This window comes from Condylostylus longicornis, unplaced genomic scaffold (assembly GCF_029603195.1).
Source record: "Condylostylus longicornis isolate FDR11 unplaced genomic scaffold, ASM2960319v2 ptg000001l, whole genome shotgun sequence".
Lineage (NCBI taxonomy): Eukaryota > Metazoa > Arthropoda > Insecta > Diptera > Dolichopodidae > Condylostylus > Condylostylus longicornis.
In genome coordinates this window covers 2,793,495-2,808,010 of record NW_026577970.1, presented here as the reverse complement: position 1 = coordinate 2,808,010, position 14,516 = coordinate 2,793,495, and the positions used below count along the sequence as shown (strand labels likewise).

The 14,516-nt window shown below is 26.2% G+C and overlaps 1 protein-coding gene across 5 annotated transcripts in view; it reads left to right on the top strand.

Moving 5' to 3' along the window:
- Positions 1-14,516, top strand: part of LOC129619308 (protein PF3D7_1417600-like) — a 102,720-nt gene that overhangs the window by 16,747 nt on the left and 71,457 nt on the right. For all 5 annotated transcript variants that reach the window (XR_008697854.1, XM_055534543.1, XM_055534510.1 and 2 more), the window contains exon 3: positions 10,866-14,227. Coding sequence is in view for 4 of the 5 variants with exons in the window: in XM_055534543.1 (XP_055390518.1) it covers positions 10,866-14,227 (3,362 nt within the window). In the remaining variant the exon portion in view is untranslated. The remainder of the gene's footprint in view (positions 1-10,865; positions 14,228-14,516) is intronic.

The following is a 14,516-nucleotide window of genomic DNA, read 5'->3' as shown; positions in this document are numbered from 1 at the left end:
GTGCATTTACAAGACGGTAATTTTTGAAGACATTTTCATTTAATGTCATTAAAAAGTTTTACATTTATAGACATTGCTTTCATACCTGTAACTTTTAGGAATGTTGCTTCTATTTGTGTTCAACTGTATGTCAAAAAAATTTCAAAATTAATCTCATTCCTGTATTTAGTACCGTAAGATTAATAAAGCTTGGTCAAATCAATGGTTTGTATTGCACCATTTTTCCCTTCAACAATCAGTGAAAATACTGCTTTTAAATATAGTCTATGTTAGCTTTTTCCGTTCATAAAGCGTCAAAAATTCAAATTTTACAAATTTCAAGAGACGATAAGTTGAGAAGGATGGAGATGGAAAAAAAATTTTCTTTTAACGAAATAAACTATTTATTAGTATCTAAAAGCTGCTAAAATTTCAGTCTCCTACAACCTGGGGTCTAGAAGAAAAACCACATCAAAAATTTGGAAAAAACGGATTTTAGATAACGGTAAATTTGAACGGCCATTTTGGTTTTTTAAAGTTAAACTATAGTATGCCACTGCCTTTCTGCGTTTGCAAAATTTGCAAAATGCTTATGGTTCCATTTCAACAAAGGCGATTTTTAGGGTTTTGGGGGGTATAACTTTTAGAGGGGGTTAGATAGATAAAAATTTTGTTCTACGGAAATAAGTTTCTAGTAAAGATCTATGTACATATAAAATTTCAGCTTTCTATCTTCAAGGGTGTAGAAGTTTTGTAAACATGTCCACGAACGGACGGACGGGACAGAGTGAAACTAATAAGAACTTTTTTTCATAAAATTTTTGGAAAAGTGCTAAAAATTGATTAAGATTAGAATATAGAAAAAATGTTAATATATTATTATTGTTCAATATTAAAATTATATAATAAGGGCTGATTAATGCTGGAAACACTAATTTTATTAATTAAAAGATCTTACTTTATTGCAAATATAACTACTGTTAGTAAATATATAAATATGTGTATTTGATTTTTAACAATGAATTGAAATAGTAACCAAACTATAACGACGACTATACCATATATTATGTATGTAACGTATGTATTCGTGCATCGTGCCTATAAGTAGAGCATGTATAAAAGCACATACGTATTTGGTATTATAGAACATGAAAACAAATGCATTTGTACATAAATATGTATGTTAAAGGTTTGCCAATAAATATTAATTTTTCGAATATTAGTTATTACTTTAGTATGCATCAGTCTATGTAGAAAGCTATTTACGTACATATATATTTGCATACAGAAATGCATGAAATATATACATACATAATATACAAATATTACATAATATGTACATAATACATAAGTAAATAAATGAAATGCTGTAAAATTATTCAATAATTACTATTAAAAATTGCATTTTACTAGACTTATTCCGAATTGACGCCCAAGAACTTAGTCTCCTCGAATTAGAATTCATATAAAATACATTTTTATCTACAATATGTGTACATACATTCATAAATATACCATTAATCAATATTTTTTTATTATTTTATATTTAGAATTTTTTTTAAGTTGCACTCAAGCACTCTTTTCTTTTTATTTTTTGTTATTTTTCAATATGTTAATAGTTCAATGATAAATTGGAAAAACAAAGAGAAAATTTCCAATTTACTGGTCTTATAAAATCTATTAGAATAATAGTTATATTTTTACTGTATTGTTTTTATGTTTTGTTTTTAATGCGATTAAAGACTATAAAAGAAGAATAGAAACAAATGCAGAAAAATTGCAAGCTTAGACAATGTTGAAAATAGGCGATGTATCTAGTATATGAAGTAACTCCAATATATAGTTGTTTACTGGGTGTACCAGGACTAATGTATGCGAGCTTTGTGAAACAGATTAATTCTAAAATGTTACTTAACTAAATTTAGCAGTTTGAAAATGTTAGTCTTATTTACAAAATTCTTTTTATTGAGAAAGTCAAATATAAATGAAGTTTAGTTAAAAATAAAACGTATTTATCTTTTAAATTGTCAAAACTAGGTGAAATTTTAATTTGCCTTTAAATAGTCAGTGTGTCAAAGCGCAATGGCTTTCGAAGTAGCACTTTTCACTATATATTTATTACACTATTTAAATTACTTTCATTCAAATACCAAAATATTTCAAAATAAATTATGTCAATTGCATGAATTAAGATTTATTTTTGATGGCATAGTATTAACCGTTAACTTTCTTGTAGTTTTGGAAATATAAGGTGCTGAAAATACAAATTTTACAAATTTCAAGAGGCTATGACATAAGAGGGGTCGAAGTGGAAAAAATTTTTGGAAAAAACGAAAAAACTTTTTGCCAATATCTAAAAGTTGATAAAATTTCAGAGTCGTACAGCTTTTCTTCTAAAAGCAACATGATATCAATAATATGGAAAAAAACGGATTTTAAATAACGGTTAATTTTAAAGGCCATTTCTGTTTTTACAATTTTACTATGCTATGCCGCTATATAGAAGAAACCAGACACTACTTTTATGCGTTTACAAAATTTTGATAATGGTTTCTTTACTAGTAGTTCACTATAAATAGTTGGCTATAACTTTCAGAGGTAAAAATTTTCTTCTACGGAAATAAGTTTCTGATAAAGATGTATTTACATATAAAATTTCAACTTTCTATATTAAAGAGTGCAAAGCTTTTGTAAACAAACACTCAAATAGACGGACGGACAAAGTGAAACTAATAAGTAGTATTTTTCAAATTTTTATTGACAGAGTGCTGAAAATGAAAAGAATGCAATCGATGAAATCCATTATTCTGTTTGACAATCTTGAGCTTTTATTTATACGCATATATGTTTTAGCTTTATTCCTAAATATTCAAAACGATCTATTGAAACAATGTTTTTATGTTACGGTAGAAATTTGCATAAAATTAGGAGAAATTTTAATGTAAAAATTTAGAATAGTTTCTGCAAATTTTTGGCTAAGATAAGAGGACAATTACTACAGTTAACATTTTATAAAACTATGAAGTTTTTAGTTAAGCTTTCAGTTTAAATTGTGCAAATAATGTAAAAATAGGTTTTAACTTAAGCAAGTTCTTAGAGTGAGTCTCTAAGAACCAATACACTCAGTATTGTGTTGACAACTAATGTTTTTTTTATTTCTTTTTTTTTGTATACAATCGAAAAGATAATAAAAAGAAAAGTTATAGATAATATGTAGAAGGTTCTGAAAGAGCACTAGCTCAAGATTTTTTTTATGAACACTTTACACTCAAAGTTTTTTTTATAAAAAAAGAAGGAAAAAAAATATAAAAGAAACTAAAAAATTTTTTCACATGACTCAAAAAAATGCAATGCAAATGAATGTAAATAAATTCAATAATATTTAGTCTTAGATTAGGCTTAATGGTATTTACTGGATTTAATTATAAAATGTAAAATAAATTTCAATTCCTTCATAATTAATTAGAAAAATAATGTTATGTGTATGAATGGGTGAATTTTTTAAATAAACTAAACCTATATCCACATTTTTTTTATTTAAAATACAATTTAGACATGTGTCTGTAACGTGTATATATGTTTATATATACATACGTATTCAGATATGAATCTAAGCATTTAAATAATTTTGTATTATACAGAGTGAATAATTAAAGAAAAGAAAACTTATTTTTGAAACCCATCAAATGTCTTAAAAATAAGAAAAAAAAACAAAATATAAAGAGTTAATAAATTATTGTGGGGGTAAATGACCCAAATATTCATTTTCACACACATGTCTGCGTATTACGTATTGTTATAAGTACACTAAAATATTGAACAAAAAAATATGAAAAAAACAAAAACATAATAAAATTTTTATTCAATTAATTTCAGTTTATAATGTTAGAGTGTTGATTTCCTTGTTAAACGAAAGAAGGTGATAAATTGAAGCCCTATTCCAATTATATTTTGAAATGACCTGTTTGGAATCACTTAAAAAAAAATAATGGTATAAATTAAAATTGTGATATGATTAACTAAATTTGGTCAAATATTTATTAGAAATATAAGAGGCGTAACATTTTATTCATTATGTATAAAAGACACGCAAATTACTTAGATTATATAGCGTTTATTTTGGGGAAGTCTGAGATGAAAACGGAATGATGTTAAAATACAACTCGCTGATTAGAATTGATCACTCAATTTGTATTATTGACACATCACTTGATAAAAGTGATACCAGTAAAAAAAATAGATTAATTATTTGATTATTTAAATAATCAAAAAATTATCAAAAATGTAAAATCTACCCGTGGTATAAATTCCAGCTACTGGGACTTCACATACTGGGAACTTGATCGCAAACTTTCATTAAATTAGTTTAGTGGAATTTGAAATCTCTGTAAAAAAAAAGTTTGTTTACGGCATGTGAAATTTAGTGTGTTTACAATACCTCAAATTTTTGCTACATACGTGTTAATAAGGTCAACAAAGTAATTTAAAAACGAATTTAACTAAAAAACGTATGCGTTCAACTTTTTTTTTCAATTAGCTTAAGCTACTTCATTTAATTTTTAGTAGTTTTTCAAAAAAAATTTGAAAAAAAGTGCTTATTAGTTTCACTCTATCCATCCTTCTGTTTGTCCAATCGTCTGTGGACAAGTTTACAAAAAAGTTATCGGTCGCTAAAGTCCAAAAATGCTTTTAGAAATGCAAAAAGTAATTATTGTAGCAAAACCAGAAAAATTTTTTAAATTCTACAAATTCAGAAAAGTGGTGACTGCTTCTACCGGCAGACCATACTTAAACATTAAAAAAGCGAAATGGCAGTTAAAATTTACTATTATCTAAAATCGGTTATTTCCAAATTTTTGATATTACTTTTCTTCAAGACCTCAGTTTGTAGGAGTCTAAAATTTTAATGGCTTTTAGACACTAGTAAACAGTTAATTTTGTTAGAAGAAAATTTTTTTTTCACCTCCATCCCCTTTCGAGTTTTTGGCACCTTTTTTTTCGAAACTGGAAGATTTTTAAAGTCCTTTAAATGCTGGATGCCATGCCATTAAAATATATAATTATTTTTCCTAATTCACAAAATTAACCCTTATATTCAAACATTATGTTAATGCCTCTTTAAATTTTTTTTTGCTTTATTTCAAAGATTGCATATTTTGCTCATCATAAACGTATGCAATTTTTGTAAAATATTCGTGAATGAAAGTAATTTAATTAATGTAGTATTTACATTATTATATAGATTATTTTTAAAAGCAATATTTTCACTTGTTGAAGGGAAAAGTGCTATATTACAAACCATTGGTTTGACCCAACTTTTTATAAATTTCCAAAAGCAAGGAAAAGCAAAATGTGAAAAACAAAATGTCGTTTACCTAAAATAATTTTCCGGTTATTTATAAAACGCAAATATAGAACAAATAAGATAATCATGAATTATTTGCCCTACTAACTACCTTAATTCTTATTAATTTTAATTTTGTGTTTTCTATTGAATTGTATTTATCGTTACATACATTATAATATGTAGATAGGTAAATATATGTTTATTTATTTATACATACATAAATATATCTATATATATATTGTTCAGTTTGTTCAATATGTAAAAGCACGTAATTTGCACAATATATTTTTTGTCAAAATTTTTTTTTTTAAATTTAGAGCAAATAATTTTCACTATAGAGAATTTACGTAAGTTCATTTTAATAAAATTCAATGAAGTATACGAAAACTAGTTGCTTGTATGCTGTAGAGAAGCACAAGATGTGTTCACTTGGTTCTTAATTCTTTGATAGGTGTTTGAAATTAATTTTTTGAAAAGTGCTGCTATTTGTATGTGTTTTGCTTAAATATCATTGTGCTAAAAGGATTTACATATCCGAATATTTCAAAATCAGGTCCTTATTTTTTGTTTTGCCTTGGACGATAATTTTTAATAATCAACCACAACATTCTTGGTGGTTAATTATTGAATTTTTTTGATATTGATAATTAATGACACATAAATTAAAGAAATTGAAGAAGTTATTCTTTTTATATTCCTGATTTACTCGATTATTTTCATTCAATATTGTTGTATATTTTATGTAACAAAATTTTATAAAATAAATTAGGTTTTAGAAAATTTCCATAAAAACTTAGCTTATTGGGTTTAATGTTGTCCGTCAGGCATTCGATTTATTTCTTCTAGTTCTTTAGACTATTAAAATTTTAGACTATTAGAACTTTAGCAAAGTTTTAATTATTAGCAACTTATATTTTTTTAATTATATGGTTTATGAAATTTGAAAAAAAATACAAGTAAGTAACGGTAAATTTGTTCCTATCAGTAATTGTAACCTATGTACTTCAACCAAATAAATGTACTTTATATATACATTCGTGTGTATTTCTATTCATTTGTTATAAAGTTTGTTTTCATCCTAGTTGTATGCAATGAATATTAGATATTAATAATATTATTACAACGAGAGCAATTTCAAAAACTCATTCATATAAAAACATAATTCAAGTGTTTTAATTTTTAAAAATAGATACTGTTTATTTCATACTAAAAAGTGCCTATTAACTTTACTCAGTCCGTTTGCTTTCAAAACTTCTACGCCCCTTAAGATTGAAAGTCAAAATTATGTATATATGTATACGTTAGATTTTTGTAAGAAATTTATTTCCGTAGAAGAAAGTTTTTGTCTATCTTACCTTCTACGAAAATAGTCTCTCAAAATCCTAAAAATGACATTTTTCAAACATTTGCTGTAACAAAACTATATACGTTTTAAAAATTCTGCAAACGAATAAAAGTACTGCTTGGTTTTCTCCTACCGTGTCATGTCATAAATTGAAACTATTAAAAACAAAATGGACGTTAAAATCAACTTTTATATACCGAAAAACTGTTTTTTTCGCTTTTTTAAAAAAAAAATTTCGATTTCGATTCCTTCCCATGTTATCACTTCTCGAATGTTGTAAAATTTGAGGTTTCAGTAGTTTATTATTCCGAAACTGCAACCATTTCCATTTTTTTTTATATAAATGCAGAAAGCTGACAATAAATACCATTCCGTTAAAAAATATAATTATTTATTTTAACAGACGCAATTAACCGTTGAATTCATTATTATTTTAACGAGTCTTCAATTTTTTCTGTCTCATTTTAATCTATGCAATCATTTACGGGTTGAAGGAAAAAGTGCTAATTCACAAACGATTGTTTTAATCAAACTTTATTTATTTTTATCATTCCTGTACTTTTCCATTTGTTTTAATGAACTACGTTAAAAGTAAAATTTCTAAACACCGATATGTGTATTATAACTGTTTTTTCTTCTTTATTTTTCTAATACCTATTAGTTTTTATAAGTGTTCACATATACAATTAAAAAATCGATATTATATAGATAATTAACTGTTATTTTCTATTAGTATGAAAATACTCTCAATATTCTAAAAATTTACATGATGTATATTTTGTTGTGTTCATTATGTTACAAACTTATCTGAAACCGTATGTACAAAAAACACAGTATACGTATTTATATTATGACTAGATTTTTAAATAAAATCTTTTGGTTCCCTAATCAATTGAAAAAAAAAGATCTAACAAAAAGCAGATTCTTTAAATGTCAGTGTTCCTAGAAATCCTATGTCTAAAACATTTATTAAATTTACGTCAACTATAGGAAGTTTGCCATTACTTTCTTTGTGACTTAGACTTTGGTCGTGGTTCCAGTTTTTATTAATGATAATGTGATATCAAGTGAGAAACAAAAATTAACTGCGAGCATTTTCAAGGAAAAAAAGCCGTATCAACACCTTATAAGTTCCGTTTTTAAACTTTAGTTTAATGTATATGTAAAGTTCACTAATTTCAATGTGTGACATAGTTAATCGTTTGTATTTAGTCACCGAAAAGAAGTCGCATGGCCTTTTCGTGCGACATCAGGCACTAAGCCAAAAATGAGCCACAACGGCAATCCCCGAAAACGATCTCTCTATTCCATTGGAAAAATGGGCAAGAAATCGCCCCACCGAAACCCAACAAAATAAGCTGCATAAACGAAGCCAGTCCACGTCCTCCATACATCAGTCACTTTGCCAAGGAAACACCCAATAATTCCTGCGGCCCACCAAAGACAAACTACTTGCATGCGTCTCCTTCTCCCCATCAAGAATGGGCACCCCGAGAGAATGTGATCTACATCCTTATCAACGCTGCGATATTACTTACACTTCTTACACTGAACAATTGAATTGCATATTTTACGAATTTTCTAAATTGATTTTTTTGGATTTTCCTTTAATTTTTTGTTTTTGTATTATTATCAGTAAATATATTTTGTTAATTAGTCATAACAGGTATGTAGATAAAATATTTTTCGTTATTTTGTAATTGATAAATTAAAAAGCAGTTTAGAAAAAAAAAAATAAAAAAAACGGAACCTTAAAATAAATTTTATTGATTACTTGTGTACAAAATCATTATTGAACAATGGGCGTATCAGTAAATATAATTTTATGTAATATACAAGAAAGAATTATAACAGTATTAATGTAGCGGCAAATATGATGAAATTAACTGAAATAGCCAAAGTTGAAAAATTACATACGTTTCATAAATTACTATCATATTGCACGAGATGTCATAACCGTTAAGTTTTCGTTTCCAAGTATAGATAAAATGTAAATTTTAATTTGTTTTTCGCCTATCCTGTCTAATAAGAAAGGTGAATGGAATATGTATTTGTATATTTGTGAACTATAAGGTAGTAATTGAGCTAATAGTTGACAAAAATGAAGAAAACAGAACCTGTATAAATAACTGTTGGATGCATTGATCGGCTATAGGTCAAACATTTTCTAAAGTAGTGATTTAATTCATTTTATGAATTTTAAAAAGTAGCTAGTTGTAAGCTATGATATAAGTTTGCAAAATTTTTATAATATTAAAGCTGAATTATGAAAAGTATAAGCGTATACTAAAGTGTAAGAATTTTATTTTTTATAACAATTTTATTTATTTATCCAGTTCACACACAATAGTATGCGTGAAGAGGAGTAACTAGTTAAAATTTATGATTTAACCCTTATATTACATTAAAGTACTTTGTTTTTTCTTATTTTTTTCTTTAATAAAATCAAACGTAATTTATACATTGAATTTTTTTTTATAACATTTAGGTTGATTGTTCATAATAATTATGTAGGTTACAAAATATTACGATAGCCTTACAATTAATTTTTGTTTCTTTTATACAAAATAAAAAATAGCCTATCCTTTATTTAAGGTGGGAAATCCTTGTTCCACTGGTGATTGTTCATATATACCATTATTGTTATCATCTTCATATGTTTTTTGAAGGTGTATTTCCTATTAAAGGTGCGGAACAAATTTTGTTTTTTTTTTTATTTGTACTTTTATTGTCTTTCTTGCTTTTATTACAAACTAGTGATAGATTAATCTATAGAAATGGTCAATATTTACAGTTATAGAAATATCTATAACTGTTATGAAAATATATTTTGTATATTATTGTAGAATGGTATTTGATAAAGCAAAAAATAAACTAAAATTTCTTGGGTTCACATGTGCTAGAAAAATCAATAATCACATTTATACAAATGTAGGTCAAATTTATTTGTAAAAATATTTTAAGGAATGAGACAAAAATTTAGTTCTATTCAAAATTAATGCTGTAGAGAAATTTATTATTAATTTAGCATTATTTTCGAAAAAATTAAATGCTTTTTAAAATTTATTAATGAAAAATGAGCTTTTACCGCTATTAATATAGTAATTTTTAATTTAAAATTCTGCATTATTTGAAAACTACAATACGATACACATTCATATTTTATTTGTACTTTTTCAATACTGTGCCTACTTTAGTTTCACTTTATCTGTCCTTTTGCTGTTTAAAAAAAATCTATATTGTCTATATATAGAAAAACATTCTTTGAATCAAAATATTTATAAAAGTAAAAATAACGGTAAATGTTTTGCTTGCAAAGAACGAGCCATAACTTTAAATCACTAATTTATATAAAGCGTAGTCATATGCTTTAAAAAATTATACAACAAAATTACATTGAGATAATGCAAATAGAAGCACTTTTTTTATTAAAAATGTTCTTAAGCACCTTAAATTGTTTTAGAGGAATGTCCTTCTTTGCGAATCATTGGTTTGATTCGCAGTTATTGCTTTAACATTTTTGGAAAATTTAAAAATAATAAAATTGAGAAAATTTATATTAAATTTATAGAAATATCTAACTAAATTTTTTGTATAAAGCTATATAATAATATATGAAATTCAGGAAAAGAATGATTTTTGATTTTATAACTGTTTAAAATGCGAGTACATACGCTTGGCAAAACACATAGAAACCGATTCTGTTTAGTAAATACTTTACTCAGCAAATCAACTACAAAAATGATTGAACAGAAGGTCCTAATTTTCATTTAAGCATTTAGTAACTTATGCTTATCAGAATAATCAATCGTGTAACTTATAGGGTATTATTTGGCTCAATATTAAAGTCAATCTTAGGTAAACTAAGTGATTTCCTCTTTGTAATAGGTATCTTTAAATTTTGATAGATTGCAGATTTAGTTTGCAGTTTTCATTATAATTTGAGATTACTGAAATAAATGATATGTATTATGTACGTACATAATGAATTATTAAATTTAAAAAATTATTAAAATATATATGTATTATGGTTTAACTTTATAAAAATAGATTATGGTTTTAATTATAACATTGTGCTATATGATAGCTAATAATTAAAATTTACTATGTTTGTATATTTGTATTTGTATAATTGTTTCTTATAATTTAATAATATAATTGTAGAATTCACATTAACAATTGTTTTTTTTATAGCAAACGAACAGAGTCCGTCATTTTTATTTAAAAAGTTGTCACCTGTAACGTCAACGTCAAAATCGATAAATTCGTTTACTGTAAAATCACCTGTAACATTATTGTCTAAGTCTTCTTCTGTTAATTTGAATTCCAACCAATCGATTTCGTCCAATAAAATTTCTTGTATTACATCATCAACCAAAGATGTTGCTTTTGATAATACAAGTAGAAAATCTTCAATGAAAACAAACCAAAGCTCTACAATTGCATTATCAGAAGGTATTAATGATAATAGTAATAATAATATAAATACTAGTCAACAAGAATTTAATATCATCAAAGAAGATACAAAACAATCAAATAAATCATCATTAGCGACATCAACATCAGCAACAAATGAACAATTATTAAGTAAAGATGATTCAACACCAGACAATAACGTTAGTAGTTGTACTAGAAATCAAATGCCGGTAAAATTTAATAATGTGAAGTCAGTAGCTAACAAATACAAAGAAAATTTAATTTTAAATTTATCAATAACACCGTCGTCATCATCATTACCATCATCATTATCAACACTGTTACCGTCAACAACAAAATCATCAACATCTGTTGTGAAAACAATTGTTGGAGAAATAACCAGTAAAGGTCAATATACTAATAGTAGCAATAAAATGATTGATAGTTCAAATACTATTATAAAAAGTGAAATATTAAATCATAATATGGCAGCAACTACAATTACAACAACAACTGACTCAACATCATCAACAACAATGGCATCACTGCAACAACAACCATTTAAATCTGGAAAAATATCAAATCGTATTGGAATACAAACACTAGAAGAAAATAAAAATGATATTGATGAAACAAAAGCATGTGAAATAAATGTTGAAAGTGTTAGTAATGATACAACCACAATTGCTCCACCAATTCCAATGCGACGTACTAGTCTTAATCAGCAACATAAAATAGAGCAACAACAATTAAAAAATTATATGGCAACATCGCTTCAAAACAAAAGCGACAATATGTTAAATATAAATAATGAAAACTCAATGGAAGTAGATTTGCAGCAACATTTTACATTACTGGAGCAAAAGCAACAAAATGAACGAAATATTCCCTCAAAAGAAATAGAAGATGAAAATGAAAATGAAACAGAACAAAAAATTTTACTGCTAACGAACGCGAATGCGAATCAGTTACATTCCAGATACGAAAGTAATAAGTTCGGTATAACTCCGTGCGAGGTTGACGATTACGCGTTAAATAAAAATAAATTATTGAAAACTTCAATTGCCAGCAATAGCAATTGTAGTGATTCTAAAACAAAGAAAGATAAAATCGAATCGATTAATGATTCCGGATTAACAATTATCGACGGTGACGGTAGTAATAGCGGTAATTTTGACGAAATTATAAATACAGGAAATTTAGAAAATTTTATCAATAATAAGTCATTAAATGATTTAATGAATAATAGTGATGATAAAATTGGCAATGATTTTCTTAGTGACAATAATAAAACATACGGAAATGTTTCATTATTAAATTTTAACGTGAAAAAATCATTACCACAATCATTACAGTTGTCTGCTGCTGCCATTTCTTCGAATTCTATTAAGCCACTACAACAATCGTATCATCATCAAGGATACATTAAAAATCCAACTGTAAATAAGAATTCAACAGCTACAATCAATAAATATATTGCAGCTGCAGCTGCAAAAAATCATAATACAACAACTTCCATTAATAATAGTAACATAGATAGTAATAATATATTTAAAAAAAAATCCATATCACCATCGACATCACCATCGTCTTCACCAAAGAAAAATTTATTATTGAATAGTTGTTTTGTTACAACGACGGCTGCAACAACAAAATTATTAACAACAACCATAGTAACAAATACAACAAGTTCATTGCCATCATCATCATCATCATTAATATCATCGCCGTCGTCATCGTCGTCTTCATCGTTGTTGTCTAATTATAAACAACAGCAAAATAAAAATATACAAAATTTGGTTAGTTCTAATAATAAAATGGTTGCTGTACCAGAAATTCAATTAAAGTCAAATTCTTCATCAAAATCAGCAGGAGCAAATGGTGAATCATCAAATAATGTTGCGGACTCTTCCGTTACTACCACAATAAATAATGCAAAAACCACTGCCGTAATAAATAACAGCAATAATAATTTAAAACGAACGAAAATGATTGATAATGTTAAAAATACAAAAAGTAAAGATGATGAATTCAATGATTTTGATCCTTCCGAAGAATTAGAATATGGTCCTGGAATTGTTTCAAAACTTCGCTGTCGTTATTTAAGCCTAGCTTTAAGACAATCTACAGGAAAACAGCGTCTGCCTTTGGACAATCTTCGGCGGGCAACAAGCTTGAATAATCTATTAGATGGTGGTAGCGGTACAAATGTTGTTAATAAAGTAAATGGTGCTTGTGGTACAACAAATAAATCAAAAAATAATCATAATAATGATAATAATGTAATCGACGAGGATGATAATGATTATGAACATTTGATTATAAATTCAAATCACAATCATTATATAAATAATAAAAATCGCAACCAAAAAATATTAAGTCAACAACAGAATGGTTTGTCTAATAATTTAAAAGAAATTAAAGAGCAAGATGTAGTAAAAACTTTAACAGAAAATTCTTGTTCTTCATCATTATCACCATCATCATCAAGAAATACCACAATAACTGCTGATATTAATGCTGGCTCTTTATTATTAACGATAAATGATAATGTTGAAAAACCGGAATATCAACAAGATGAACAACAGCAACAACAACAAAAAAATTCTTTTATAAGTAAAAATATACAACAAACATCTGCTGATGGTGCCATTTCTACTGCTATAGGAAAAAATTCAGTTTCAGCAATTATTGCAGAAAAAAATCTTTTAAATAAAACAGGTTGTAATACAAATTTTGATCAGTACCAACACTATCAACAACAACAAAATTATAATAATCAACAACCGAATCAATACATAAGAAATACAGCTGCTGCTGTTGCTGCAGGGATAATACGTAGTGGCCGTCAAGTTAAGAGAGGAAATGATTCTATTAAAAGAGCAAGGTCAGTTGAAGCATTGTTATGTGAAAAACCAGATATTTGGTCTGGTAATATTGATATAAATGCCGATACTGACAATACTGTTTTAAATGATATTGATGAATTAAAGGATAATAAAATTTGTAATAAAAAAGATAATATAATAATGTCGAATTCAGCTTATGCAGCATTATATTATAATAATAATAGCAATAATGCAAGTAGTGTTAACTGTAATATTCCATCAAATAGTAATGGATCACCTATTTTAACAGAGGTAGGTAACAATTCACTTGAAGAGTTGAAAATAAAAGAATAAATTCTAATACGAATAATTGGCGTAAAGATTCAATTAGATTAGCAATCTAATATATGTTTCCTAGATCTAGAAACACCTAAGCAATCTAATAAGAATCTACTTTATACATATCCTTATTTGAAGAAGAAATTGTTCATATATTACTGTATTTAATAGCATTACTGTATTTAATAACTTTCAGTTTCCTCTTAAATATTCTTCATCTAATTCAAAGATTTTTTAATTCAAAAATCTCATATAATAACAC